Raw genomic sequence first — 24,786 nt, 5'->3', positions numbered from 1 at the left:
CTGGCCCACACACGGAGGTCCAGGGTTGGCCGCCGCTGAAGTCTATAAAAGGAGACCTCATCTCCCTTTGCCGCTTGAGAACCACCCAGCCTTGCCCTTCCACTATCATGTCTGAGATAAAGCCCAGCGAACCTCTGGAGATTGAGGATGCTTGCGACAATGTCTCTGCAAAATCCACAGACCCCCACGATGTCGACCGCATGATGGTCAACGACGACCGAGCCCCAGAGGCTCGCGGCGCAACCACAAACACCATCCCGCGCAGCTATTGGTACAGCTGGGAGTTCATCGGAACCTTTATTGCCATCATCCTGGCCAAAGACGCCGGAAGTGGCGGGTTCAGTCTAGCTGCCCCTGTTCTCAACGACATCGACCGTGAGATCGGCCCAGATCCCGACATCACCTGGGTTTCACTCGCGTGGACTCTGACTCAAGGTATATCGACCCTGATTATCGGTCGCCTTTCCGATGTCTTTGGCCGGCGGTGGATCTTTATCTCTGCGTCTGTCCTCGGCACGGTTGGTGCCATCTGGGCCTCGCAGGCTACTTCGGTCAAGCAGCTTATCGGAGCAACGGTGCTCCTGGGTCTCGCTGGTGGAGTCCAGATCAGCTACTTTTGGATCATCAGTGAGATTGTGCCCATGAAGTGGCGCTTCGTCGCCAACGCCATCGTCTACGCGTGCAGTTTCACTAGCTGGCTGGGCCCGAAGATCTCATATGATTTCTTCACCCAGACAGACGTGGGTTGGCGTGGGAGTTACTACCTTCTCGTGGCGCTCAATGGTCTTTCGACACTCTGCTGGTGGGCCTTCTATCACCCGCCAACTTTCAAGATGCTCCATCGCCGGCAGGCTTTGTTCAGGCTCCTCCTATCATTTGACTGGGTTGGGCTCCTCCTATACGCCGCCAGCTTTACGTGCTTCCTGATCGGCCTCAACTGGGGCGGCAACAGATACCCCTGGGACAGCGGCCAAGTGCTTGGAACAATGATCAGTGGAATCGTCGGCCTCGCCCTCTTCCTAGGCTTCGAAATGTGGCTGCCGTCCTACACCAAGTCCATCACCCCCTTTGTGGAAATTCATTTCTTCACCAACCTCCCGCTAATGGCCATCACCGGCATGACCTGCGTCGCCGGCTCGACATACTACGGCTGGGCCTCCGTCTGGCCTGGTCTTGTCTCCAACGTCTGGACCGACCTTGGCCACGACAAGACCGGCAACATGCTCTCGCTGTTCGTGCTGTGCTACGTGTGGAGCCAGGCTGTCGGCGGGCTCATCGCCCACTTTGCACGCGTCAAACTCCCCATCTGCATCTCGACGATCGTCGCAACGCCGCTCCTCGGCGCGCTGGCCGCAGACCCATTCAACATGACGCTGACCAGCGTGCTCATGGGCCTCGGCAGTTTCTCCCTGGGGATAATGGAAGGCATCGCGCTAACAGCAACAACATACCCGCTGCGCTCGCAGGAGGAAATCGGGAGCGCTGGCGGGCTCACAGGGACGATCCGGCTGTTCTTCTCGACCATCGCAACGGCCGTCTACAACACCGTGATCCGCAACCGGCTGAACACGACAATCCCCGTGAATGTCGCGCCCGCAGCAATTGACGCAGGGCTCCCCGCGTCGTCTGTCGAGCAGCTCATCGCGAGTCTTCGTGCGGGGACGCCGCTGAACAACAGTACGCTGATTCCCGGAGTGAATGGCGCGGTGGAAGAGGCAGCGAGGCTGGCGTATCGGGTTGCGTACTCGCAGGCGTACCGTACGGTATTTCTCGTCTGTATCGCGTTTACGGTGCCTGGGTGCTTGCTTTGTTGGTGTGTGGTTGATGCGAATGAGAAGAAGGACGAGTTTATTGCGGGGCATTTGCATAAGAGGGCGGAGAAGAAGAGGCTGGAGGAGCAGGAAGGGTGATTTTGTTCATCCTATCTCTGGTTCTGGTTGGCTGGATGGTCGAGAGAACGGTGGGGAGAATGATTGAATGCAGGACGTATCTGTTATTGTCCATTACCGAACAGGTCGCAATTGAAGCCGAATATAGCCAGCCCTCGCTCCTTGGCTCCAAGGTTCACCTCTGTATCTCTACTACATATCTTGCTAAATCCACCTTTGTACACAGCTTCACAACCCTATGTAGTGTCACCTCCATCTCTACTAACATGTCCTCCAAAAACCTTTACCTAGCCACCGCCCTCGCCTGCACTACAGCCTGCATGTTTGGCTACGGCACCGGCTACATCGGCGGCGTGCTCGCCCTCCCCTCCTTCACCCACTACTTCGCCCTCGACGCCCTCCCCCCAAAGTCCCACGCCGCGGCCGAATCATTCACCATCTCCCTCTGGCTCCTAGGCGCGCTCCTCGGTGTCCTGGCCGCAAACCCCGTATGCTCGCAGCTCGGCCGGCAAAAGGCGCTCACCCTCTGCGCCACAACATACACACTCAGCGCCATCCTGCAGTCCGCCCCGCCAGCGCACTCGCTTATAGTCTTCAATGCCGGCCGGCTGCTCAATGGGCTCGGCGTGGGTGTGGGGACGCTCGCGACGCCGATCTACATTGCCGAGATTGCAACCCCGCGGGTGAAGGGGATGTTGCTTGCGGCGTGGCAGGTAAGCATGCAGGCCGCGGCGCTGGTGGGGTTCTGGGGTGCGTATGTGGCGCATATGCTGATTGGCGACGGGGTCCATTGGCAGTGGAGGCTGCCGGTGCTGTTCCAGGTGGTCTTTGGGGCTATTCTTGTTGTGGCGAGTTTGGGCGTTTTGCCGGAGTCGCCGGTGTGGTTGGGGGCTGTGAGCCGTAGAGATGAGTGCCGGGGGGTTCTGGAGTGGTTACGAGGGGAGGAGGGTCCATGTCAGTCGGAAGCCCTTGCCCTCGAAGTCGAGGCGTGCTGCCAGGGGAGCCTTCTTGCTCCTGCGGATGATGATACGCCTGTGAAGCAGAGGGAGGGACTATACGAGGCCCTCGCTAGCAGTGCGAATCTTCGCCGACGGCTCTTCTGCGGCGTGGGTCTGATGGCCGTAACGGCACTGAGCGGATCAAACGCACTGAACTTCTACGCGCCCACCATCTTCGCCAGCGCAGGGTTCACCTCGACCTCCGCCTCGCTCTTCCTAACGGGGACATTTGGGCTCGTAAAGCTCGGCGCCGCCTTCGGCTTCATGTTCTGCTTCGTCCGCATCAAGGGCCACCGGTTCTGGCTGCTCCTCTGCACAGCCGTGTGCGCTGTATCGTTCGCCGTGCTGGCATTCTGCGTGCGACGCCTCGAGCACCAACAAACTGCCCCAAGAGGTACCTCCACAGCCCCAGCAACAACAAGCACAATTGCCCTCCTGGCCGTCTACACTTTCGCCTTCTTCTTCGGAATCGGACACGGCCCAATCGCGTGGAACTTTTGCGCGGAGATTTTTCCTCCGCACCTCAGCACGAGCTGCTGCGCAATCACGACGTGCGCGCAGTGGGTGTTTCAGATTGTGAATGCTGTCTGTACCCCATTTCTCCTTACGCTGGCAGGTTGGTATACATGGGTTATCTTTTGTGGAGTGAATGCTTTTTTGTTCGGGTGGTGTGCTGTGTGCGTTCCGGAGACGAGGGGGGTGACGCCAGGGGTTGAGATGGAGAGAGTTTTTGAGCCGGGGCCGCCATGGTGGAGGGCGATGCAGGGGGATGAAAATCAGGCTGGGGACTGGGAGAGGGAGCCGTTGTTGGGGGAGCGCGGAGGGGGTATTTGATGGTGATCGATAAAAGGCAATCTGCTTCTGGCATTCTGTATATACAAGCATGATAGGGCTGTAGAATCCTTTCCTAGCATCCGATAACCAACCACATTTACTTCTGCGCACTCTCCGTCAACCACTCGTCCACCATGTTGTTCAGATGCAACCAGACCGACGTACAATCAAGATTCTGTATGCATGAATCAATCAGCTTCCCCTCACTCGCACTATACAAAAAGGCGAAAAGAGAAAACGCACCGTAGTCCTGAGATCCTCATCCGCCTCCTGAAACCTCACCAGCGCATTCCTGCCCATGCTTGGATCAATCCCCACAGCCTGCGCAGCCTGAATCCCCAAGCTCAGATCCTTAACAACCATGCGCGCCGGGAACGTTGCCAGGAACCCATTGCTGGCCGGTGACCGCGCAATCACACCAGGGACCGAGTTCTTGTTCTCGAGCACCCACGAGTCCCCGCTCGACGCCTTGACGCAGTTGTACAGCGCCATCTTGTCGACCCCGTGCCGGATCCCAAAGGCCATCCCCTCGGCCAGCGAGAGCACATTGTTAATAGAGATGTAGTTGTTCACAATCTTGCCCACCAGCCCGGACCCTAGGGAGCCGCAGAAGTTCACACGCGAGGCCAAGCCCATGTAGCCTACTGTATCTTTGATGCGGCGGGGGATGTCGTGGCCACCGTCACCGCTGTTACCCTTGCTCTCGGTGTCAGTGGCTGGCAGGGCAAGATCAGGATTCGGCCCTGGGTGTCCAACAAGGAACGCAATCGTCCCCTCCTCTGCGCCGCGGGCGCCGCCCGACACTGGGGTATCAACGTACACCCCCGCGCCACTCTTCATCACCCTCTCACCAATCTCCCTCGTCGCCGCAATCTCAATGGTGCTACACTCGAGCATCAACCGTGCCGCATTGGGCGGCGCCGCAACAACCCCGGTGACGGGGTCCAGGTACACCTGCTGGACATTTTGACTCGTGGGCACGATGGTGAGCAAGGTGCGGCACTTCGCGGCGACTTCTGCGGCGGAGCTCGCAACGACTATCGGTCCATTGTGGCTGTTTTCGGTCGCGAAGCGGTGGCATGCGGCAGGGACGATGTCGTGGATGTAGAGCGTTGCTGCGGAGGGCATCTTTTTGCGCAGGTTCACGGCCATGCGGAAGCCCATGTTGCCGAGGCATGGAGTACAGTTAGTTTACACTGGTGGGGGAGGGGATATATGTGTGCAGGGCCTACCGATGAAGCCAATGTCTGCTTCCATGTCTGTGGTTTTGAATGTGTTGGGATGCGCTGGGATGTGTTATGATATGGTAAGAACTGGGTTGGTGCGAGGGCGAAGTAGACGAAAACTACTGGGAGGACTTTATACTCGCGACAGGCTAACCAAAAGGGCAAGATTTTACTTTGGATTGAGTGTACCGAACACCTACAGCCGTCGATGGACTTGCAAGGTACATAGTCTCGGCTCTCGCTAACCAGCGATGTGAATCCCATATCCATGCCAACCCCCTCTACATACAAGCCCACAAAGTCCCCGGCTCAATTCCATACTCAAAACCACCCTCTACAACCCAGGCACCGAAAACCTCCCCTTCTCCATAACCGTCTCAGTCAGGGTAACCGTGTGCACGCGATCCACCGCCAGAACAACCAGCGTATCGCCCGCCAGCGCAAAATTGGTAATCTCAATCGTCGGCTCCGCGGTGCCCAGCATCACTTGTTTATTAAACACCCCCAGCACGCGCCCCGCAGGGCTGCGCACCACAATCCCCTCGTACTCGGCTGTCCAGATCCGGCCATGGTCGTCTATTTTGAGGCCGTCGGGGACGCCTTCGCGCGCAAAGCCCAGCAACACTTTGTTGCTCACTGTCCCCTCGGCGGAGAGGTCATATCGGTATATTGCCGGTGAGCTTGTCATGTTGTAGGCTGCGCCGCCGCCGACGGTTGCGGTTGCCTGGGACTGTCGGTTAGAAGGTTGCTTTGCGTTCAATGTTGGTATTAACATGGGAGGTGAGGTGTAGTCATTACCGAGGAGTCAGTGACGTAGAGGTGCGTAAACTCTCGATTGGCGGCGATGCCATTCGGCGAGAAGACGTCGGCGCGAGGAATAATCGGTACAAGACTGCGGGTCTCTGGACTGAATCTCCATACTGCGTTGGGGAGGACTGCAGCGCCACGGCCAATGTACAGATCGAAGATGTCCAGCGACAGCGAGGTAAAGTACTACATGCAGTGCAGATTAGTCCGGTTGCCAACCAGCGATTGCAAGGGCTCGTACCATGTGCTTTTGTCCGCCGGTATAGGTAACGACGAGATCGTCGACGGGCGGCAATTCGAGTCCAAAGTATGAGTTAACAACAGGCGTGACCTTGTGCGTGCGCGGATCGATCGCAACGACACCCGCTGGCCCCGTCGCGTCACCTGTTAGGGCAAGGTAGACAGTGCCGTTAAAGTAGTATCCGCCTGCCGGCCCCGCGAGCGGGCCCTCGAACTTGGTCACCGTGTTAGTATCCAACGATATGATATACAGAGAGGCCGGGCGGTCGTATGTCGCTGTGCACCAGACTTGGTTGAGGTCCGGGAGCCAGATGCCAGCCTCGCCAGCCCAAGAGTACGGGAAGTCTGTGTCGCTGGGGGCGACGATGGTGTCGAGTGTTGCGGAGCCGAGCAGGTTGGTGAATTCTGCGCTGTAGGAGATGAAGGGGGCGACTTGGGCTTGTGAGAGGAGAGCGGTGATTGTGGGGTCGTCGACGTCGGTGAGAATGAAGTCTTGAGTGAGGTTTCCTTGGAACCCGGCGGGGAGCAGGTATGTGTATTCTGCGGGAATGGAGACAATGTTGGGGATGGGGGTGGCAGAGCCCAGAGAGGTGGACAGGCTGGAGACGGCCGTGGTGGCTGTCAAAACGTGTTGGGGCTTCATGACTGAATACAATGATACTGGATTGATAGATATACTCGGTGTCCTGCAGCTACTTATAGGAGTACATATAACTCCCAAGGCCTCTATAGCCGAGTCTCTGCCTGGAAGCCGGTAGCCGAAGACAACAGTCTGGGGGACAGTGTGGAGCAGGTTAAACCCCCACAGTCACACTCTTGACCTCCGTGTACTCATCCAGTGCATCCTTGCCCCCCTCCCGGCCAGTCCCACTGTCCTTGATGCCCCCAAATGGCTGCTCACACGCACTGATCAAGCCAACGCGAACCCCAACCATTCCCGCCTCCAGCTCCTCGCTCACCCTCCACACCCGCGAAATGTCCTCGGTATAAAAGTACGCCGCAAGGCCAGAATCCGTGTTGTTCGCCAAGTTAATTGCTTCTTGATCTGTATCAAAGGGCACTAGAAACGCCACCGGGCCAAAGGTCTCCTGCTTCATGAAGAGCATCTCCGGCCGCGCACCCTTGATGATCGTCGGGGGGAAGAAGTTTGGGCCATACTTAGTGGTGCTGGCAGCACTTCCACCGAGTACGATAGTTGCTCCTCCGTCTCTCGCGTCTTGTATCTGCGCGTTGATCTTCTCAAACGCTTTGGGGGAATACAAGGGGCCGAAGTTGCATTTGGGGTCCCAGACAGACCCGATGTGAAACGTCTCTTGGACCTTCTGGGATAAGAGGCCTGCGAATGCATCAATGACCGAGGCGTGGACAAACATCCGGTTCGCACACACGCATGTCTGGCCGGATGAGCGGAACTTGGACGCGATCACTCCTGTCCTCACTGTCAGCTACAGATCCATCGGCACAGGGTGCAACTGCAAGAGCATATGTAACGTACCCTCCGCGGCCTTTGCCAAATCAGCATCGCCAAAGACAATAAACGGCGCATTCCCGCCAAGCTCCATACTCGTCTTCTTGAAGCTCTTCGCACATTCAGCATGCAGATAGCGCCCGATAGCCGTCGACCCCGTGAAGCTAAGATGCCGCACCTGCTTATTGTCCGTAAATTCCCTCCCAACCTCAGGCGCTCTCGCCGCCGAAGCCGTGAGGATATTCAGCACCCCGGCTGGCCCACCCGCTCGCTCAAACAACTTGGCCACTGCAATCGCGCACAGCGGTGTCTCGGGCGCCGGCTTACACACGACGGTATTGCCCGCCGCGATTGCCGCCCCGACCTTGCGGGTAACCATCGCGATGGGCGAGTTCCAGGGTGTAATGGCGACGACGACCCCCTGCGGCTGGCGGATCGTGAAGATCCGGTTGTCGCCTTTGGCGGCCGGGATGGTTTCGCCGTAGTGTCGCTCGATCGCGGACTCGAACCAGTCCAGGAAGTCGCAGCCGTACTATCTTTGTTATTTTCGTTTCCCGGGCCATTTGAGGCAGCAGAGGGGGGCATGGGATATGCCTGCACACCTTGACTGTCACCAGAGACTCCTTAAAGGGCTTCCCTAGCTCGAGCGTACATATTGCCGCGAGGTCATCTGCGTTGGCTTTGATGAGATCGGCCCAGCGCCGGATCAGCCAGCGGCGCTCTCGGTGGGAGGTTTTGCGGTAGGTTTTGAAGGCCGTTTGTGCAGCTTCGATGGCTCGTCGCGTGTCGTCGCAGTTTAGATCCGCGACGTCCCAGATATTTGCGTTATCGGAGGGGTCTGCTAAGTGTTAGAGCTGTGTATATTTATTTATGTTTTGGTACGAATCCATGAATGGTCTGCGGCGTACCGTAAACGGGGAATGTCTCGCCGCTAGACGCAGGGACCCATTGTCCGCCGATGAACGCGCGCGTGTCCAGGAGGGAGGGGTCTTTGAACTGTGGTATCCCGAGTTAAGATGGTGCATTTTGCTTGGATGCGATACTGATGGGGGCAGCGTACAGTGTAGGGGATACTCTTAAACAGGATTTCGGCCATTGTCACGGAATAAGGGCTTGCGAGGAAATATCGATGCAGTACTTGACAGAGCTATACGAATATCAGACTCTCAATGCATCACCTTTACCCCTCTAGGCATATATACATGAGAACCTGCGGGGTACGAACCAACAACCCAGACATGGCTGCGAATGCCGACCACAGAAGCTCGGCATTCATCAACCGAGCGTTTACAGCAATGTCCTCTCGGTACTGCTCGTCTCGCCAACATCTCATTCCTGTATTATTCGGCTATTATTGGTAGGACTAGGTTGGAGCTAACACACAAGTCATCGCCCAAGGCTACCAACCCTGCTCCCTCTCTCCCAACATCCTAAACACCGGGATCACCACTGCTTAACCACCCCTTCCGATCCAACACACTTAGACCTACACACTGCCAATCCCCTCGCAGTGCTCCGCAACCGCCTCTCTCTTCTCGCTCTCGCTGTCTCTCTCCATAGTGACCGGATCGCCGAAAGCCCCTGCGAGCTATTTTCCACATCCGTCAGCAGAGGCGCGCATCCTCGAGCCAAAAAGCACGGAACATAACATACCTCTTCCAACGAAAGCAACTTCGTCTCGGGGCAGTACCTTAAGAACGGATACAGGCCCGCGGCAGGTAACAAAATGAATAGCAAGAAGAACCGCCACCCGACGTGGCTGAGGGCCGTTGGCGCCACTTGCGTGTACACTGGTGAAGAATGGATCGGGTTAGTGGACCAGAGGCCAACAGTCCAACTCTCTACTTGAACACAGGGCGACGCAGGGTACAAAGAAAGAAGTGGGAAGGAAGGAAAGGAAAACGCACGGATATTCGACAAAAACAGCCCACTGATCGAAAACCCGACCCCGTGCGCGCGCACCGAGTTGGGGAAGATCTCCGAGACGTACACGTAGCTGGACGCGTCGAGGCAGCCGCCGTAGAAGACGGCAAACAGGAAAAGGCACAGGATTGCAAATGCATTGCCGACGTGATTGTCTGTCGAGGCGTATTCCGCAACTAGGGCTGTGTAGATGCTTAGGACGACGATGCAGCCAACCTGTTTGCTTGTTAGCTTTTCCTAGGGCTTTTTAGGGGGATGATGGGGTGAGGCGTACGACGCCTATCGTAATGATACGGATCCTTCCAAACCGGTCGAGTGCGAGTGCGTTGCAGAGGTTGAATATTGCCGCGATTAGATTGTATAGAGCGAGGAGGAGGAGGGGAATTGAGCCCGTCACACCCAGATTAGCGTAGAGGAGAGTCTAGGTATCATGGTTAGTGGCACGGTCTACAAACCTTTAGTGAAATGAACCCATACCTGGTAATTGAATACAACAAGAACCCCTGTACTCTGCAGATACCACTGCACGAGAAAACCAAGTATCATGCGCTTCCGGATATGCGGCTTCTGAAGACACTCGAGCAGACTACCGAGCTTCTCTTCTGCTTCGAGTGCGACTTGGGCTTTGATCTGCTCGTACTCCATGTGGGCGCCCGTTGCGTCGGGATCGTCTGGTGTGCGATGCAAATCCTCGAGGATTTTCAGGCCTACATTTTGAGAATCGGGGGTTTAGCAGACGCACTCTCCTGTGAGGCGCGGGGAACGCGCGACGTACCCTTTTCGCCGTGCCCACGACTCACGAGCCACCGGGGGGACTCGGGGATCCAGGGGCTCCCACATAGAAGAAGCAGGGGCGCGAGGATCTGCAGCGCAAGGGGCAGCCGCCATTGGAGTGCCGTATTGGTCGTATGGTAGGTTCCGAACGTGGTCCAGCCGCCGCAACTCTGTATGCCCGGTTATCCCCGTGTTCGTCTTCAAACGGGTGAGAAGGAAGATGAAGGCATACGTAGCCTGCGACAAGAATAAACCCATGAAACCCAACAAGCCGTCCGCGCTGCGCAGCCGGGGAAATCTCAGACTGAAAGAGAGGAATGACACTGTTCATCAAGCCCACACCAAAACCGTTTACGAGCCTGCCGACCAGAAACATGGCCACGTGCACCGATCCAGCCTGAATCGCAGCAGAGATGACGCAAATCACGCAGACGATCTGGATTGTTCGCTGGCGACCGATTGTATCTGCGAGCCAGGCTAACGTCCAGCAGCCGATTGCGCCGCCCGCGAGGTAGACTCCGTTGATGGCTGCCAATGTGAGGACGCAGTTAGTGCGGGTTCTTGAAGATATGTGTTCGACGGCTTACCGCCGATAATTGAATCTCCCTGGGTTGTGGACGGGGTGATGTCGAGATAGGCGAAGAACGAGGGCAGGCCAATGACACCAGCGGTCACGGAGGAGTTGTAGCCATAGGTGAAGGAGCCCAGGGTGACGAAGAAGGCAATGAGGAAGTTGTAGCGATTTGCTTTTCCGCCGGAAACCATTTTGTGCTATACCGACGTCCATATGATCAGATGTAAACGAGGGGGAAACTTGGGAAATATAAAACATTGAGCAGCTCTAACCCTAAAGCATGATGGCCAAGATGGCTGAAATCATGGGGCACGGAACGCGGAAGCCCCACACCATTGCCGAATTTTGGATCATTAGGTTTGGTATATGAGTTGGGCTCGGCTCTTTCGGAAAACTGGGAGTGCGAAATGATGGGCCTGTGTACTTCTGTAGCTCAAGTTCTGCTAGTAAACAAAGAACCAAATCAGCAAAAGGCCATTATGTACGATCACATCCCTGTGTCAGTTTTTGTTAGATACAATTATATAAGTATGCCAGAGAATATCTGCAGGGCCTTGAGATTGGAACATAGTGTCAGGTAGATTAAATGAGAATGACTCTTGCTTATAGCCTTGCCTCTACATCTCCCAAGAATTGCCTAAATATAAACACTACCTAAAGTCTCGCCCCGGTGCTCTGCTTACGCGCCTGTGCTGCCGCCGCACGCCCAGCCCTACGGCCAAACACAGCTCCAGACGTAAGCCCACTGCCTCCGGGGTAGTTGTCGTAGAAAAGGCCGCCCAACATCTCACCAGCACAATACAATCCAGGGACGGTAGAGTTAGTGGCTGATGAGATAACGCCAGCAGTTTCGTGGTCAACTGCTAGGCCCCCAAATGTAAATGTCACCCCACAGGTCACTTTAACTGCCACATAGGGCCCCTTTATAAGCGGCGTAGCCCAGTTCGATTTAGCGAGTGCGAGCTGTTTCCGGGTTGACTGCGTAGACAGACCATCTTTGACAGCTGGATCCCATTTATGGCCGGGGTGTTCGACTTGAAATGCAGCGACAGCCTCGTTATACTGCTTAATCGTCGAGAGAAACTTGCCCGGTTTCCTCAGCCCACGCTCCGCACACCTCTCCGCCAATTCCTCCAACGTCTCGCCTGTAATCCGCTCTACAATCTCCTCCCGATACTCTTCACTCCTCAGCCAGGGTGTCATATTCGCATCCCAAACCTGAAACGCCGCATGCCCTGGCTGCCCCAGAATCGCCTTTCCAAAGATTGCATAGGTATAGTTGCGCATGTCCACGCCTTCATCGACGAACCGGTCACCATCAAGATTCAGCATCAACCCCAGGGGGTACCCAGACTTGGTAAACTCATTCGAGATGACCCGGTCGCCCGAATTTGCAGGCGCATTCGCGTCCCACGCCACAGAGTGACACCCAGACCAGTTCCCTGCCTGCTTCGCAGAGGCGTCGCGGATCACCATCTCAAAACACGCCCCATTGTTATACGGCGTCCCGCGCACTTTGGCGAAATCCCACCCGGGTCCTAGGAACTGTGCGCGCATACGCGGATTCGCTTCAAACCCGCCCGCCGCGAGGATCACAGCCCCAGTCCGAATCTCGCGTTCCCCAGTTGCGTCTTCGACAATAACCGAGCGGACAGCCCCAGTCGCCGAATCAAGAACGAGCCTCTTTGCTGCAGTCTTAAAGATAATCTTCACACCTAATTGCTCCGCCGCGCGCCGCTCATCAGCAACCAACCCCTTCCCGCCCTCCTGCGTCTTGAGACACATCCCACCCCAGAACTTGAACCGTCCATCAATCTCATACGCCTGCCGGTTGAATGACAGCTGGAACCGCACGCCGTGGCTTGCGAGCCACTTAACCGCATTGTTGCTGTCGGCCACTAGTGTCCCCGAGAGATCTGGGTCTGACCGCCCGATGCAGATCCGCGCGATATCGTTGCTGAAGTGCGCCGCCGTGTACGGCTCCATGTCGATTCGGGACGCTGTTGCAAGGTCGACGTTGTTCACGAGCGGTAGGACATCAGAGAGACCGTGGTGGACTGTGCGGAACGCGCCGGCTGTGAAGTATGAGTTTCCGCCTGCCCAGTTCTCGGGGCACGCGTCGATGAGGAGCACGTTGCGCGCGCCGGATTCGGCGGCGGAAATGGCAGAGCAGAGGCCTGCGTTTCCGCTGCCGATTACCAGGACGGAGGTTGAGGTGGGGAGGGTCATTGTGTGCCTGTTCTGTTTGAATGAAATAGGATGCTTGGGTCTTGATGCATACAGCTTGGTTGAGGAGCGATTTTATTTTGAAAGCAAAGAATTTAATCAGAGGGCTATCCGAGGATTCTCATTTTCGGCAGTTGGAGGGTCGTTGCCGACTAGTTATGGCTTAGCAGGGTGTGGAATGGGGAAGCCGATCTGTCGAGGGTTGACGATTCCGTTGAGTCAAGCATTCGGTCTCGGCTATACTCCCACGTACCCGGCTATATAGATACATCGCTGATATACATCAACAACAGTCAGTACGACGGCAGCTGCAGCTTGTTGGTGTATACAAGTCTAATTGCCCCAGCCGAAGAGTATTGCATGTATCGAGCTCGGTAGCTGCGATTCACAATGAGTAAGATCGCCACCCCTGCGGATGAAGTGTCGCGGGCAAAGCAGCCAGTCACGGTATGAATGAACTTCGGTTTGAGGTTACCTGCATTCTTCTGACCTATACGACCAGAAAACCCCGTCCTCCTCCCTGATCTTCTTCATTTCCGGCGCAACAGCAGGCGGCGTCGAGTCCACTATCACCGTCTGTCCCATTCTCCCTAGCCCAGCCCTAACACTATCGAATCTAACCATCGCATATATACCTAGTACCCCTTCGAATACGCCAAAACCCACTCCCAACTCCGGGCCCAGCATGTCTCGCAAGCGACAAAAGCTCCCAACAACACCCTCCGCACAATTACTTCCCTCGTCCAAATCCGCGGGATAGCATCCATATACACGGGCTGCGGCTCGCTCGCCGCAGGCACAATGCTCAAAGCCGGCGTGCGATTCTTCTTCTACGATAATATCAAGCAGGCGCTTTCGGCGCCTGCACTCGGAATCCCGAGTTTCGTACAGGGCATCTTGGCGGGCATGGCTGCTGGCGCGGCGGAGAGTGTGCTGGCTGTTACGCCGAGTGAGCGGATTAAAACGGTGTTGATAGATCATGCGAGGGGCGAGTGCCAGAGTCGACGATTGAGTGGTGGAGGACAGGCTGTTCGGGTTCTACTCGCTGAGCAAGGAATACGAGGTTTATATAAGGGCCTCGTCCCGACGACTGTGAAACAGTCTGCGACGTCCGCGGTGCGGATGGGGAGTTATAACATGCTCAAAGACCTTCGTCGGGCATACAATATCAACGAAAATGGGATCACGACGTTCCTGATGGGCGCGATTGCGGGGACACTCACGGTATATACAACGCAGCCGTTTGACTCGGTGAAGACGCGGGCGCAAGGTTTAGGGGGCACGGGAATGAGTGCGGCTCTGAAGGGTATTCTGGCCGATCATGGGGTTAAGGGGTTGTGGAGGGGGAGTACCATGCGGTTGGGGAGGTTGCTACTTAGTGGCGGGATTGTGTTTTCGGTCTATGAGAAGGTGAGGGGCGGGTTGGAGGGATTGTTTTTATAGATTTTCGGCTTGATTTTGACTCGATAGTACTACTATGTTATGGAGGAGAAGAAACCTACAGTCGAAGGGATTACCTGTAAGCATGCCTACTTGATCGAAATGATAGTAGATGTAGGAGAGATCGACTCGTCGAAGTAATCGGATATGGAAGGCACGACCGGGATGGTTGCTCCTTCCTGTTAGGCAAGGCTATACGCTTCATATGGTGCGACCACGTCCTGATCTAGGTTGAAGAGCTACGATATGGGAGGCAGATAATGGGCAGCCGTCGCCGGCAAGGTGCAACTTAGGAAATGTTTCTACCCCTACCTGCCATAAATCTCCGGTACCACATATGTTCATCGTTATCTACTGAGCAGGCTGCTCTAGTCTCAAGTGCTCTTCGATTTCGCTTGTCGCCTTCTGCTTACTACACACAACGGAGTTGGGTGCCTCATTCCTGCTTCCTCAGCACGTCCAGCAACCAGGATGAGTTTTACAAGATAAGTAGCAAACTGCCCTCTTGTAGTAATCAGCCCTAGCTGGAATCCACGACTTGGATGACAAGTCTTGGGCCTATCTCCGAAAACCTGACGAATACGCTGTGGGCTCTTGGAGGGCCGAGAAATATTCAGCGGTATGAGTCTTCTTTCCCCTCGTCGTCCTATGCATCGTCAAGAACACATAACTACCTTCATGGATATCATGTACCAAGCATAGTTTGTAGTAGCGAAAGAATAATACTCTTTTCATCCTGGGCGATTATTTCACTCAACTTTACTCTAGATTCCTTTGCAGAATGGTAATATTTATTCCTCAGGTAGGGCCCATCCATCCTTGCCCTAACTACATTCTTCGCCCCAACCAACTACGACTCTACGACAAGGTCATCAAAGGCAATTACTGCCCCGTGGGAGGTATAATATATCAACCCGTTCACCGCAGAAAGTAATTGGATACTCGGTCGAAGAATACAAGCTCCCATGTACCCTCGTGGAGCAGAAATCTATCTGAGTACTTCAGCCTCTACCCCCGAACCAACAACAACTAGGTAAATATAGCCTGGAATATCACTTTGAGAAATATCTCGCGCGCCTCATCATGGGCTTTCGCTAGCGATTGAATCAAATCTGCGTCGAGCCCTTTTTACACGTACTACTAGGACCATGCCCCGGCCTCGCAAACCCAGGGGCAATACCATGCTTCAGAGCTGTGCTATACCATGGACTCGCTATACACAAATGCGGGTGAGCATGGGTAGACGTAATGTTATTGGGAGTTAGTCTGGTTACTGTGTGAAATTCTGTCAAGATAACGGAACCGGGTCTCGCTCGAACATATCCGTTTGGTGGATTGACGTATTGGGCGCCTGTTGATGGAGGAGGCTGAGACGTTTTCCAAAGAGTGGAGATGTTTGAGGATAGTTCTTCGGCGAGGCCGGAGGAGGGCTCCCCCATTGTGCGGTACTTTGGGCTGCAGACACCATATTAGGTATTCGACAGTTTCCCGGGAATACGTCGAATTTCGTTTGGGGGATAGTGAAAGAGGCATTGAGATGGCCTTCGGAGCAAACTACGTTATATCATGTTTACAGATATTGCTCTTGGGATGAAGAAAGATGAGAAATTAAAACAAACACCAAGTCTATAGTGCTAAAATCAGGTTCATGGTATCAAGCATATAAGCGGTCAGAACTTCAAGAGAAAACAATGGAAGGCTAATAGTAACTGAAAAACACCACAGTCCATCGCAGGGCAGGGCCGATTAGGATACCGCAGCAGCAACACCAGCACTAGAAGCAGCGGCGCTTCCATTGGCAGCCATCATCGAAGACAGCTGCAGATAAACATCTGCCAGCCCAGTGACAACAATTTCATCCACAGCCGCCTTCCCGCCCGCTGCAGCCGGCTCCAATATGCTCAGTCGACCCGCCTTCTTCCCACTCCACCCCATGTGCGAGTCGAATCGGGCGTACACGGTCCCATTCTCATCGGTACACTCGATGTTCATGTATTTCCAGTTCCAGCTGCTAGGCCGCTTCCAGACCAGCTGTGTTCCGCCGAGGGCGTGGGAGTTGAATGCGTACTCGCAGCGCCATTTGCTGATTGTGCGCAGTGCCATGTCTTCGCCGTTGATGTTGATGTCGATCGTGCGGCTGAAGCTGTGGAAGGTCACGGTTGCGGGGAGGTTGGCCGAGCCCTCGGCTTTAAAGAGCATGTGGGGTTTGCGGGTTTTGAGGTCTGCGGAGTAAACAAGGGGGCCGTCGTGAGTTTCTTCTGTTACGCGCATGTGGCGGCCGGTCCAACTGGTGAAGACGACTTCAAGGCCGCGGGGGAATTTTGTGGAGGGGTCTTGCGGGGTTTGAGCGGAAAAGCCGGTTTGTGGTTGTTGTTGTTGAGGGTATGAAGACTGTTGAGGAGGATATTGAGGGTATTGTGGTTGTTGGTACATTGGAGGCTGTTCGGGGTATCCATACTGTGGTGGTGGGGGGCCTTGTTGATCCCAGGACGAGGGTTGGGGGGCAGGGTACCCGTTGTAGCCGAGTTTAGCGTCCATGTTGGTGAAATTGTTGGATAAAATGATTTCAGTAGAGCTGTAGTGTGAATCACGTTCGTTTGATTGTTGATGGGTTCCAGATGAAGGTCAAGACGAACCTCTCCCTTTTATATTGTTGGAGCTGTCGAGCTGAATGACAATGATATCCACGCTAGCCTCTTTTGGATGTATCCAGCGCCGGCCACTCAGCCTCTCAGCCGCCCTGAGCTAGGCTGTATGAGGTATAGCGTGTCTCCGCCCCCATGGGCCCATGCTGATGCCAGAGGCGCAGCCAAAAGGGCGGCACAACTCCCTCAGTCGAGATCTTCGCGCCGACAGAGACAGAGATTGGATAATTGAGTTAATATTGCTTCATTGGGAACTCTTGTAGGGCTGATCCTGTCTTCTCCTGTCATGATGTTCCTGTTGGTCTCAAAGGTCACCAGGAGGGTTGATATATATTTCATGTGGGGGGTTGAACTAGTAGAGAACCATCAATGTCCAGTCCAGTTCGTTACCTCAGGAGTTCTGGTACTACTCTCTAGACGTCATCTGCTCTTCCTATGACTATATGATGGCATGGTGAGAGTCACCGAGTACTGTTGACGAGCGCATAGAGTATGAGCGTACGCAACGATACTCATCGCTGATAAGTTCTTCTAACATTAAACTTAGGGGACGAGCTTGGCGCAATGATCGACAGGTATCCACGTCATCCTAGATTCCTTCTCTGGAGGAGTTTAAATGTTTCGTATCAGCACCTTAAGAAGGTGGGGTGATCCATCGACCCTGCTTGGCTGTGCTGGAAGCAGGATCCGGAGATTTTACTGATTTCGGCACATTGAAGCGAAGGATGGCTGAGTATACGAACGAACACCTCGCCGAAGAACTCCGGAGTACTTACCGATTTGGAAGGGATGCAGACAATCATTTTGACGATATACGCAAGGTGTTCGGTCGCAAATCGCAAGACACCGAGTTTCTCTTCCCTGCACACCTACGATATCGTCCTAGCCTTATCGCGCCATTGTTGAAATCGTTGCACGGGTTTTTTGCTCTCATCCCCCAAGCAGAAGGGACAGAAACCAGGCGCTACCAGCGTATAACGGAACCTCAAAAGCCCACAACGCGGCTGGAGGCTATCTGGATGGAAGCAACAGTGCTGCTTCCAATCATCCTCGGTACTGAACCACTTCGCACATAAATAGCACCATTCCAAGAAAGCTCGGTTAACTCGCCGGTGTGCTCGTTTGCCGTTCTTATATTGCTGTTGGTATGGAGCAGCATTTAGTGATTTCCTTCTGCATTGCAAAATATGCTTAGACCGACTTTGGATATCGAAACTAAAGAAGATTAACCCTCTGGAGATGGTTGTACAAACTTAAAACAAACCTTAAAATATCTCTGGAGCACACCGGGCATTTTCCATCAACAGGGGATTCACCTGGGTAATACGCAACCCTCGATTCAGAAGTACAAATACTCACCATATCCAGCATGCACTGTCGTCCGATCTCACTATTGATTGGTGTTTCGGTGAAAAGGTTATCCCGCAAACGTAGTCTTTCCGGCATGTATTTGGCGTAGATGGAAAATAGACTTGTTGAATCACGCTCTGTGAGATTGCTTCCAGCAATGTACTCATCATAGGATGACTTCCACCAGGTATTAATGAACTTCTTTATCTTGCTGCGGCGTTTCTTGGCTGCTTTGGTGTACAGCTTTTCTCGTTCATTTGCAAGATCGGGCTGCTCTCCTGGCCGTCGATTTATTCTTTCCGTCAACATGTCGATCCTCTCGTATAGAGCCATCATTTCTTGATCATTCTCGAACTCCGCAAGAGCAGCCGCATCGAGCTTTTGGGGTGCGTTAGGATCACGGTGGTGAGTCATGCTCTCTTCGATCTCCAAGCATTCGTAGTCGGGCTCCAAGTTCCAGTAACATGCTTGTATGTTGGCACGTTTGAATTTCGATTGATACTTCATGTAAGTATTTGGATTCTGATGATCCAATGCCTGGCTGCGGATTGCCTCAGATGCCTTTGCTATAATAAAGTAAGCAATAATAAATGAATGCAATGTTTGGGTAACATACAATCAAGAGTACCTGCTACCCTGCCTCGAATTCCATGAATCCTTAGCGGGTCCCGGAAATGTTCCCGTTGCGCTAGGGCTGTAAATTGATAGTGTATAGATGAAAAGGTCAAGCCGCGAGTGGGATGAGGACCATCAGGAGTCACCATACGAAGTACTGGCAAGTTCTTTTCAGTATCATTCCATTCAAGAGTCCATGACTCTCGCCCTTTGGGAGGAACAGTGGATAGGAGTTCATCCACAGTGCGAATTGCTCTAAAGGCCTGGTCTACTATGCCTGCAACCATGACATAGAAGACAAAGTTTGTCCTGAGCATCTTTTGTTCCGGGATCCAGTTCTTTGGACTATTGCTTTTAGTCACACACTGGTAGAATCAGGGATGGAGGACTTACGTAACCTTCTCATCAGTGTAGCGTTCGCCTTTGATAAATTCTGGATCTATAGTAACCCATCGCTGAATCATATTGCCCGTGCTTTGAATATTGAAGGTAAGATGCTTGATTATAAGTCAGTTGACAGCTATTGCTTATATTCCGGGGATGTTGGCATACCCTATAATAAAGGCATTCATTAGTATTCCTGTAGGAACTGGACTCGACAATGGCATCAGCTCTAGCTCCAGAGCCTGCAAATAAAGAGAGAGCAAAAGCATCTTGAAATCTGGAGCGCTCATCGGGGTAATCATGCTCGTCATCTTGAAATAAGCGCCTTAAAAGTAGCATGATAACTGCTTGACTATAATAACTACTAAGATAGTTACTATAGATACATTACCTAGTAATAAGGCAATTATAATAGTAAATTACTAGTTATGATACTAATTAAATTCTCAACTAACGCTGAACTCCAACCAACGGCGTTAGTTGGAAACTAGTCTCCACACTTCAACCAACGTTCTGAGAATTTCAACCCACGCTGAACCGTGTCCCCTGGGAATAAAACCTCATGTACCGAGTTGCTGAGAGAGAAAATAGAATAATGGTCAGAAGATGAAAAGGCTCTTCTATTTATACTATCTTAGAGAGTCTCTCTGCGCCTAGAAAATAGTGTTGCAGCTCACTTACCTTCTCACTCACACTCACCTACTTCTCATTTATTTCTCACCCACTTTCTTACCCGAGTGAAAAATATCACCTAAATCACTCGCACTCACCCTATGAGCTAGTGGAATTTATAGATAAAGCAGCAACTAGCCCAGGGCTCATCTACTGTTCGACCGCGTTCAACTAGTGGCTTAAGTACGGCTGAGCGGACGGGAAGCCCTGTTTTCCACACCCTGTGGTCGTATGTACCAGCAGTAAATAAATAGTGGAATATCTAGATTGCAGGATTAAAATACTTGCATGCCGAGACAACGATCAACAGTCAACGTGGGTGGATGGTTCCTGCCGGGGTCTGAATTCCCGAAAGTCCGGCCCTATACGAGCCATGCAGGCCTATTGATAAAGGCCGTCAGCCCCTTCTCCTTGACTAGATGACTCCTAATTACTTAGCTTCCTATCATGGAGTCGTCCAATGTCTTTGTTAGATGGCGACCACTCCCCCCTACGCAGCTGAACACGCCAGAAATCAACCCAGTGCACGAGAAGCACCGCGGCTCTCGCGTATCCATCTCCATCTCCACCTCCCCGCCCTCGCCAGCGAATCGCGCCTGGAAAAGCGGTCCCGTATTCACTCAAGTCTTCGAACCCACGGACGGCAACAAGGCCGTGTTCAACACCGTCGTGGCCCCTATCCTCCCTCAAGTCCTAAACGGGGACTCCTGCAGCTTCTTCGCCTATGGACACTCCGGGAGCGGGAAGTCGCATACAATACTTGGGTATGATTTTGAGGAGCCCGAAGATTTCGGGCTATGTCTTGCTGCTGCGAGGTATCTTGGTGAGGAACTCAAGGATTCCAATAATGCAAGCCACGGAGGTTCCGCTAGTTTAGAGCTGGGAATTGGGTTGCGCATGTACGAGCTGCGTGGAAATACGGCATTCGATCTACTGAATAACCACTGCAAGTGCTATATCCGGCAGGGGTATGATGGTCAGACACATATCCGCGGTGAGACCGAGGTTCTTGACGGGGGACGCGTTAGGGTCCGGCCGATTGTGACGAAGGGGTGTTGGAGCTTTGATGATTTTCGACGCGGAGTATTGCGTGGTCTGGAGCTGAGAGCCAGCGGAAGGTCAACTGTTCATGACGAGAGTTCGCGTACGCATGCGGTTCTGGAGCTTGAGATTGTGAATAGGGCGTTGCTTGAGGCGAGGGAGGCGGTGGTTGAGCGGGAGTCGGAGTTGGTTCCTGTTGCGAAGCGGGCGACGGATATTTATATCGAAGAGCAGATGAAGGGGTTTGTGAAGACTGATGATGGGAAGTTTGTTCTGAATCCGGAGTATAAGATTGACCAGGGACGGATTGATGACGCGGAAGAGAAGAAAGCCGAGTTCGAGAAGCGTGTCAGGGATGCAGAGGAGCATATTGGTCATGTTTTCCGCTCCTCTGGCCAGATATGCCTTGGGGGGAAGTTGGTATTCGTTGACTTGGCTGGAGCCGAGTATTATCATGGTAGCTCGCTGTCTACACATGGTTCACGACCTCTGCCCAGTCCGCAGGAGCAGAAGGAGGGCCGGCAGATCAATACCGACCTTCTCGCTCTGAAAGAAGTTATCCGCGCGAGGGCCTCGAAGAAGCCTCGTATTCCATATCGGTCATCGCCTCTGACGATGGTCCTGCGTGGCCATTTCGAGGCGCGTGGTTGCAAGGGAAGCTATTCCGCGGTGATTCTGACAGCCTCACCGGCAGCAGACCAGTATGCCGCTACTGCAAATACGTTGAAGTATGGAAACCTGGTTGGTATGGCTGGGGTAGAAGAAACAGACCGTACGGTGTGAAGGCGATGTATCCGGATAATAGCACCTATTATTTATCTAATCATCTACCACTGGCATTGTCGCCTTCTCGCAAGCAACGGCCATAGCTATCAATGTATATACCACAGGTCTCAGCTTAACCCGCTCCTGTGCCGTTCTCTCAAGGAAGCTCCTGACCCAATCCACTAATTCAAGATCTGCATTGGCCTCAAGGGACTGGATAACATGGGTGGATAAGATTAAGAGTGGAATGAATTGATGGAGAAGAACAAGGCTTATAAACATAGTTAGTGATTTTCCCAATAAAATAACAAACAAGTAAAGTGGTAACGTACCTAGTCCCCCAGTGCGCATGTGAAGAAGATCCCACAAAGGTCCGGAACAGTTCCAGTGAGCGCCTAGCAAGATCAACACTAGTAGGCGACAAACGGTCATGTTGGTAGTTATTGATGTGCAGATCAAGAATGATAAGCAGTTTGTAGGCGCCTAAGAGAATATCCAGCGCGAACCAGGAATCGACGTGGTTGGTAGTCATGCTAAGGAGCTCGTCCTTACGTTCGGTTAGATCATGAGACAGTTAACAAGGGGCTTTCCCAAATAGATGGATAGTAGCATACCGGCTTCCAGGTTCTGATAGTCATATGTATTTCCATGGCAAGATCACCGGCCGTCTTCTCATCTAACGCCCCTCCCCCTAAATCGACATGGTCCAGGTATCTGAGCATGACGAGCGTCTGGCGCATAGATGCAAGGAAGTGAATTTGAACAAAGTGCATATCGGGTTCGTCAATACCGGTGATTGTAGGATCAGGAAAGTTCACAGCCCACGATCCTGCAGGGATGAGAGCCGGTTTGCCGAAGGAGAGCCGGAACATGCAGTCCATCCGGAGGAGGTGCCAGAACTCGAAACGCTCGCGGTTTCTATCTACCTCTGATCGATCCAACACTTCGTTGTCTTGTTGAGTCGGATTATTGCCGTCAACCCAGAAATAACCCAGTGTTCGGGCAACAGAGCATGCATGGATGAGGGCTTTCCAGGCCAGTTCAAATTCAGCCTCCTCGAGGGCCAACGATACCTAGTGGATTGTCATGAGATCCATGGCCGTATGTACAAGGATTAGGGTTAATCTTACCATAATGCATGCCGCAGACAGATCTGCAGCAGTGCTCCCTGCTAGCTCAAGCCAACTGGCTCCTATCCTGATGCACGACTCAGAGATGCGATTGACAATCCCACGCTTAGTTGGGAAGTCCTCATGATCTAACATGCTTCCGTGTAGAAGAGTGTTATAATAGATTATACGCGCGGTGTTATCTATTTGGACGTGTCGCGTTTCCAATAAATCAGGCAAGGCCATTAGGAAGTCCTTATCGAGATGTGTCCGGGGCCCATTGACCTGGCGGCAGTCGTGATATTCTGACAATATGGTTAGCAGACGGAAATATGCAGATTCGAGTGTATAAACGTACTTTTTACCCATTTCCGTGCCAGATCCCTAGGGACCATAGGGTTGTCTGTCGCTGACCCCAGCGCTGTATAATCAGTAAAAGAGCCAAGATCTTCGATTGCCGCGTCTACAGCGTTCTCAAACTTTTCGCATTGTAGAAAGTGCATTTCCAAGGGTCTGAGATGACAAAAGATGCCGGACAGGGCTTGGGGACGTGTCGCTGGATCCTTAAATTGATTCCATAACCCGCGTATCGTCCCTCGTGCATCACGATCACAGAATTCATTCCCATGTGCCGAGTTTAAACCTGCATGGGCGGGACCTTCCAAGCCCGAACTGGTAGAAGATACAGACATTGAACGAGCATATGTACAGTCATCTCGTAGGCGATCCAGCTCACAGTGGCCTTCCAGACGGTCCAGCCGTCTCAGAATACTGCTTAAGATATTCTGATCGTCAACTGCCCTACACGTTCGCATAGTCAGCCAACGAGCATAATAAATATGCCGGACAGAGTAGACGGCTCACCATGGCCTCTTGGGCCGAGACTTCCGTGGTACATAGATGCATTCTGCGCCTACGGCTTCGCATTTGTCGCATCGGGGTTCAACTTTGTTGCATTTTGTCTGATGTCTTTTTAGTTAAGCCTATCTAGGACCGCAGTACTGGTATATCTCGTACCTTTTTTAACTGGCAGCGGCGGCACTACACTACATCATTAATATTTCCCTGGCCAGTATGAACATATCATCGGCTTGGACTCACTGATGTTCGCGCTGTGGGGCGCTGAGAGCTCATAATGTAGCTACTGCATAAAGTAGGGGCTGGCTCTATGAATAAAAATAGTGTGATATGCAAATGCACCCCTAAGTGGTAGGCAAGAAGAAAACAGTCGACGGTGATTGCTCCCAATTTTTCTCGTGGCCATCACGTGCGTTGAGTTACACGATGATGTAATCAGTATACAACTCGACAGCCTCCACAGTCTGCATAAAGGTGACGGGGTTAAAGAAATATTGGATGTTAAAAAGGAGCCCGGGCCGAGTTGCTGGTAGGACGTTCGTCGGTGCAAATGTGACCCCGGGTTGGCTGGCAAAGATGCAATGAGTTGGTGACAGTCCAGAGGCGTAGCTTTCTGCAGATTGGTCGATGCTGTTGGCATATAATGCAAATAGAAAGACGGCCTAATACCGCTAGTGGTTTTTATGGTCGAACAGTATTTCGGTAGATGCCGTTGGAGGCTTCAAGTATCTTGTCAGGTCATGAATGATATATATATTCACTCTGCTAGCTCGTGTATTTAGACCTTATATTAACTGAGATAATCTTCCTAATGAAAGATCTAACTATCCTTATACGACTATCAGTAGAAAAGCAAACAAGAGAATATAAAGTAATAACTAAGAAAATTGAAAATATCATACAAACATATCTAGATAGCTTGATAAACTCCAACATGCCAACGCCTCT

At 52.9% G+C, this 24,786-nt stretch overlaps 11 protein-coding genes across 11 annotated transcripts; 4 read left to right on the top strand and 7 right to left on the bottom strand.

Annotated features, from left to right (window-relative positions):
- Positions 1–107: 107 nt before the first annotated feature.
- APUU_61098A (uncharacterized protein) lies at positions 108–1,910 on the top strand (the record flags this gene model as incomplete). Its single annotated transcript, XM_041694402.1, has 1 exon — positions 108–1,910. The coding sequence occupies one exon, from the start codon at positions 108–110 to the stop codon at positions 1,908–1,910; it is 1,803 nt and encodes a 600-aa protein (XP_041560236.1).
- Positions 1,911–2,155: 245 nt separating this feature from the next.
- On the top strand, positions 2,156–3,721 carry APUU_61097A (uncharacterized protein; the record flags this gene model as incomplete). Its single annotated transcript, XM_041694400.1, has 1 exon — positions 2,156–3,721. One exon carries the CDS (start codon positions 2,156–2,158, stop codon positions 3,719–3,721), a length of 1,566 nt encoding a protein of 521 aa, XP_041560235.1.
- Positions 3,722–3,818: 97 nt separating this feature from the next.
- Positions 3,819–4,885, bottom strand: APUU_61096S (NAD(P)-dependent oxidoreductase; the record flags this gene model as incomplete). The annotated part of the gene is made up of 2 exons (XM_041694399.1): positions 3,819–3,896; positions 3,965–4,885. 2 exons carry the CDS (start codon positions 4,883–4,885, stop codon positions 3,819–3,821), a joined length of 999 nt encoding a protein of 332 aa, XP_041560234.1.
- Positions 4,886–5,281: 396 nt separating this feature from the next.
- Positions 5,282–6,637, bottom strand: APUU_61095S (SMP-30/gluconolactonase/LRE family protein; the record flags this gene model as incomplete). Its single annotated transcript, XM_041694398.1, has 3 exons — positions 5,282–5,671; positions 5,746–5,940; positions 5,996–6,637. The coding sequence occupies 3 exons, from the start codon at positions 6,635–6,637 to the stop codon at positions 5,282–5,284; spliced, it is 1,227 nt and encodes a 408-aa protein (XP_041560233.1).
- Positions 6,638–6,788: 151 nt separating this feature from the next.
- Positions 6,789–8,558, bottom strand: APUU_61094S (NAD-dependent succinate-semialdehyde dehydrogenase; the record flags this gene model as incomplete). Its single annotated transcript, XM_041694397.1, has 5 exons — positions 6,789–7,423; positions 7,490–7,994; positions 8,065–8,300; positions 8,371–8,458; positions 8,523–8,558. 5 exons carry the CDS (start codon positions 8,556–8,558, stop codon positions 6,789–6,791), a joined length of 1,500 nt encoding a protein of 499 aa, XP_041560232.1.
- Positions 8,559–8,948: 390 nt separating this feature from the next.
- Positions 8,949–10,924, bottom strand: APUU_61093S (uncharacterized protein; the record flags this gene model as incomplete). Its single annotated transcript, XM_041694396.1, has 8 exons — positions 8,949–9,050; positions 9,116–9,252; positions 9,370–9,601; positions 9,660–9,806; positions 9,863–10,092; positions 10,161–10,329; positions 10,392–10,687; positions 10,747–10,924. The coding sequence occupies 8 exons, from the start codon at positions 10,922–10,924 to the stop codon at positions 8,949–8,951; spliced, it is 1,491 nt and encodes a 496-aa protein (XP_041560231.1).
- Positions 10,925–13,349: 2,425 nt separating this feature from the next.
- On the top strand, positions 13,350–14,402 carry APUU_61092A (uncharacterized protein; the record flags this gene model as incomplete). The annotated part of the gene is made up of 3 exons (XM_041694395.1): positions 13,350–13,406; positions 13,462–13,533; positions 13,599–14,402. 3 exons carry the CDS (start codon positions 13,350–13,352, stop codon positions 14,400–14,402), a joined length of 933 nt encoding a protein of 310 aa, XP_041560230.1.
- Positions 14,403–16,145: 1,743 nt separating this feature from the next.
- APUU_61091S (uncharacterized protein) lies at positions 16,146–16,937 on the bottom strand (the record flags this gene model as incomplete). The annotated part of the gene is made up of 1 exon (XM_041694394.1): positions 16,146–16,937. The coding sequence occupies one exon, from the start codon at positions 16,935–16,937 to the stop codon at positions 16,146–16,148; it is 792 nt and encodes a 263-aa protein (XP_041560229.1).
- A 1,298-nt stretch (positions 16,938–18,235) lies between these two features.
- APUU_61090S (uncharacterized protein) lies at positions 18,236–19,473 on the bottom strand (the record flags this gene model as incomplete). The annotated part of the gene is made up of 4 exons (XM_041694393.1): positions 18,236–18,259; positions 18,404–18,960; positions 19,011–19,354; positions 19,403–19,473. 4 exons carry the CDS (start codon positions 19,471–19,473, stop codon positions 18,236–18,238), a joined length of 996 nt encoding a protein of 331 aa, XP_041560228.1.
- Positions 19,474–20,512: 1,039 nt separating this feature from the next.
- APUU_61089A (kinesin family protein) lies at positions 20,513–21,889 on the top strand (the record flags this gene model as incomplete). The annotated part of the gene is made up of 1 exon (XM_041694392.1): positions 20,513–21,889. One exon carries the CDS (start codon positions 20,513–20,515, stop codon positions 21,887–21,889), a length of 1,377 nt encoding a protein of 458 aa, XP_041560227.1.
- Positions 21,890–21,925: 36 nt separating this feature from the next.
- On the bottom strand, positions 21,926–24,114 carry APUU_61088S (uncharacterized protein; the record flags this gene model as incomplete). The annotated part of the gene is made up of 8 exons (XM_041694391.1): positions 21,926–22,142; positions 22,204–22,418; positions 22,486–22,944; positions 23,002–23,285; positions 23,339–23,781; positions 23,845–23,942; positions 23,998–24,021; positions 24,082–24,114. The coding sequence occupies 8 exons, from the start codon at positions 24,112–24,114 to the stop codon at positions 21,926–21,928; spliced, it is 1,773 nt and encodes a 590-aa protein (XP_041560226.1).
- Positions 24,115–24,786: the final 672 nt, after the last annotated feature.

Source organism: Aspergillus puulaauensis, chromosome 6, assembly GCF_016861865.1.
Source record: "Aspergillus puulaauensis MK2 DNA, chromosome 6, nearly complete sequence".
NCBI classification, from domain to species: domain Eukaryota; kingdom Fungi; phylum Ascomycota; class Eurotiomycetes; order Eurotiales; family Aspergillaceae; genus Aspergillus; species Aspergillus puulaauensis.
The sequence above is the reverse complement of the archived record's forward strand: the minus strand, read 5'-3'. Positions and strand labels throughout refer to the sequence as shown.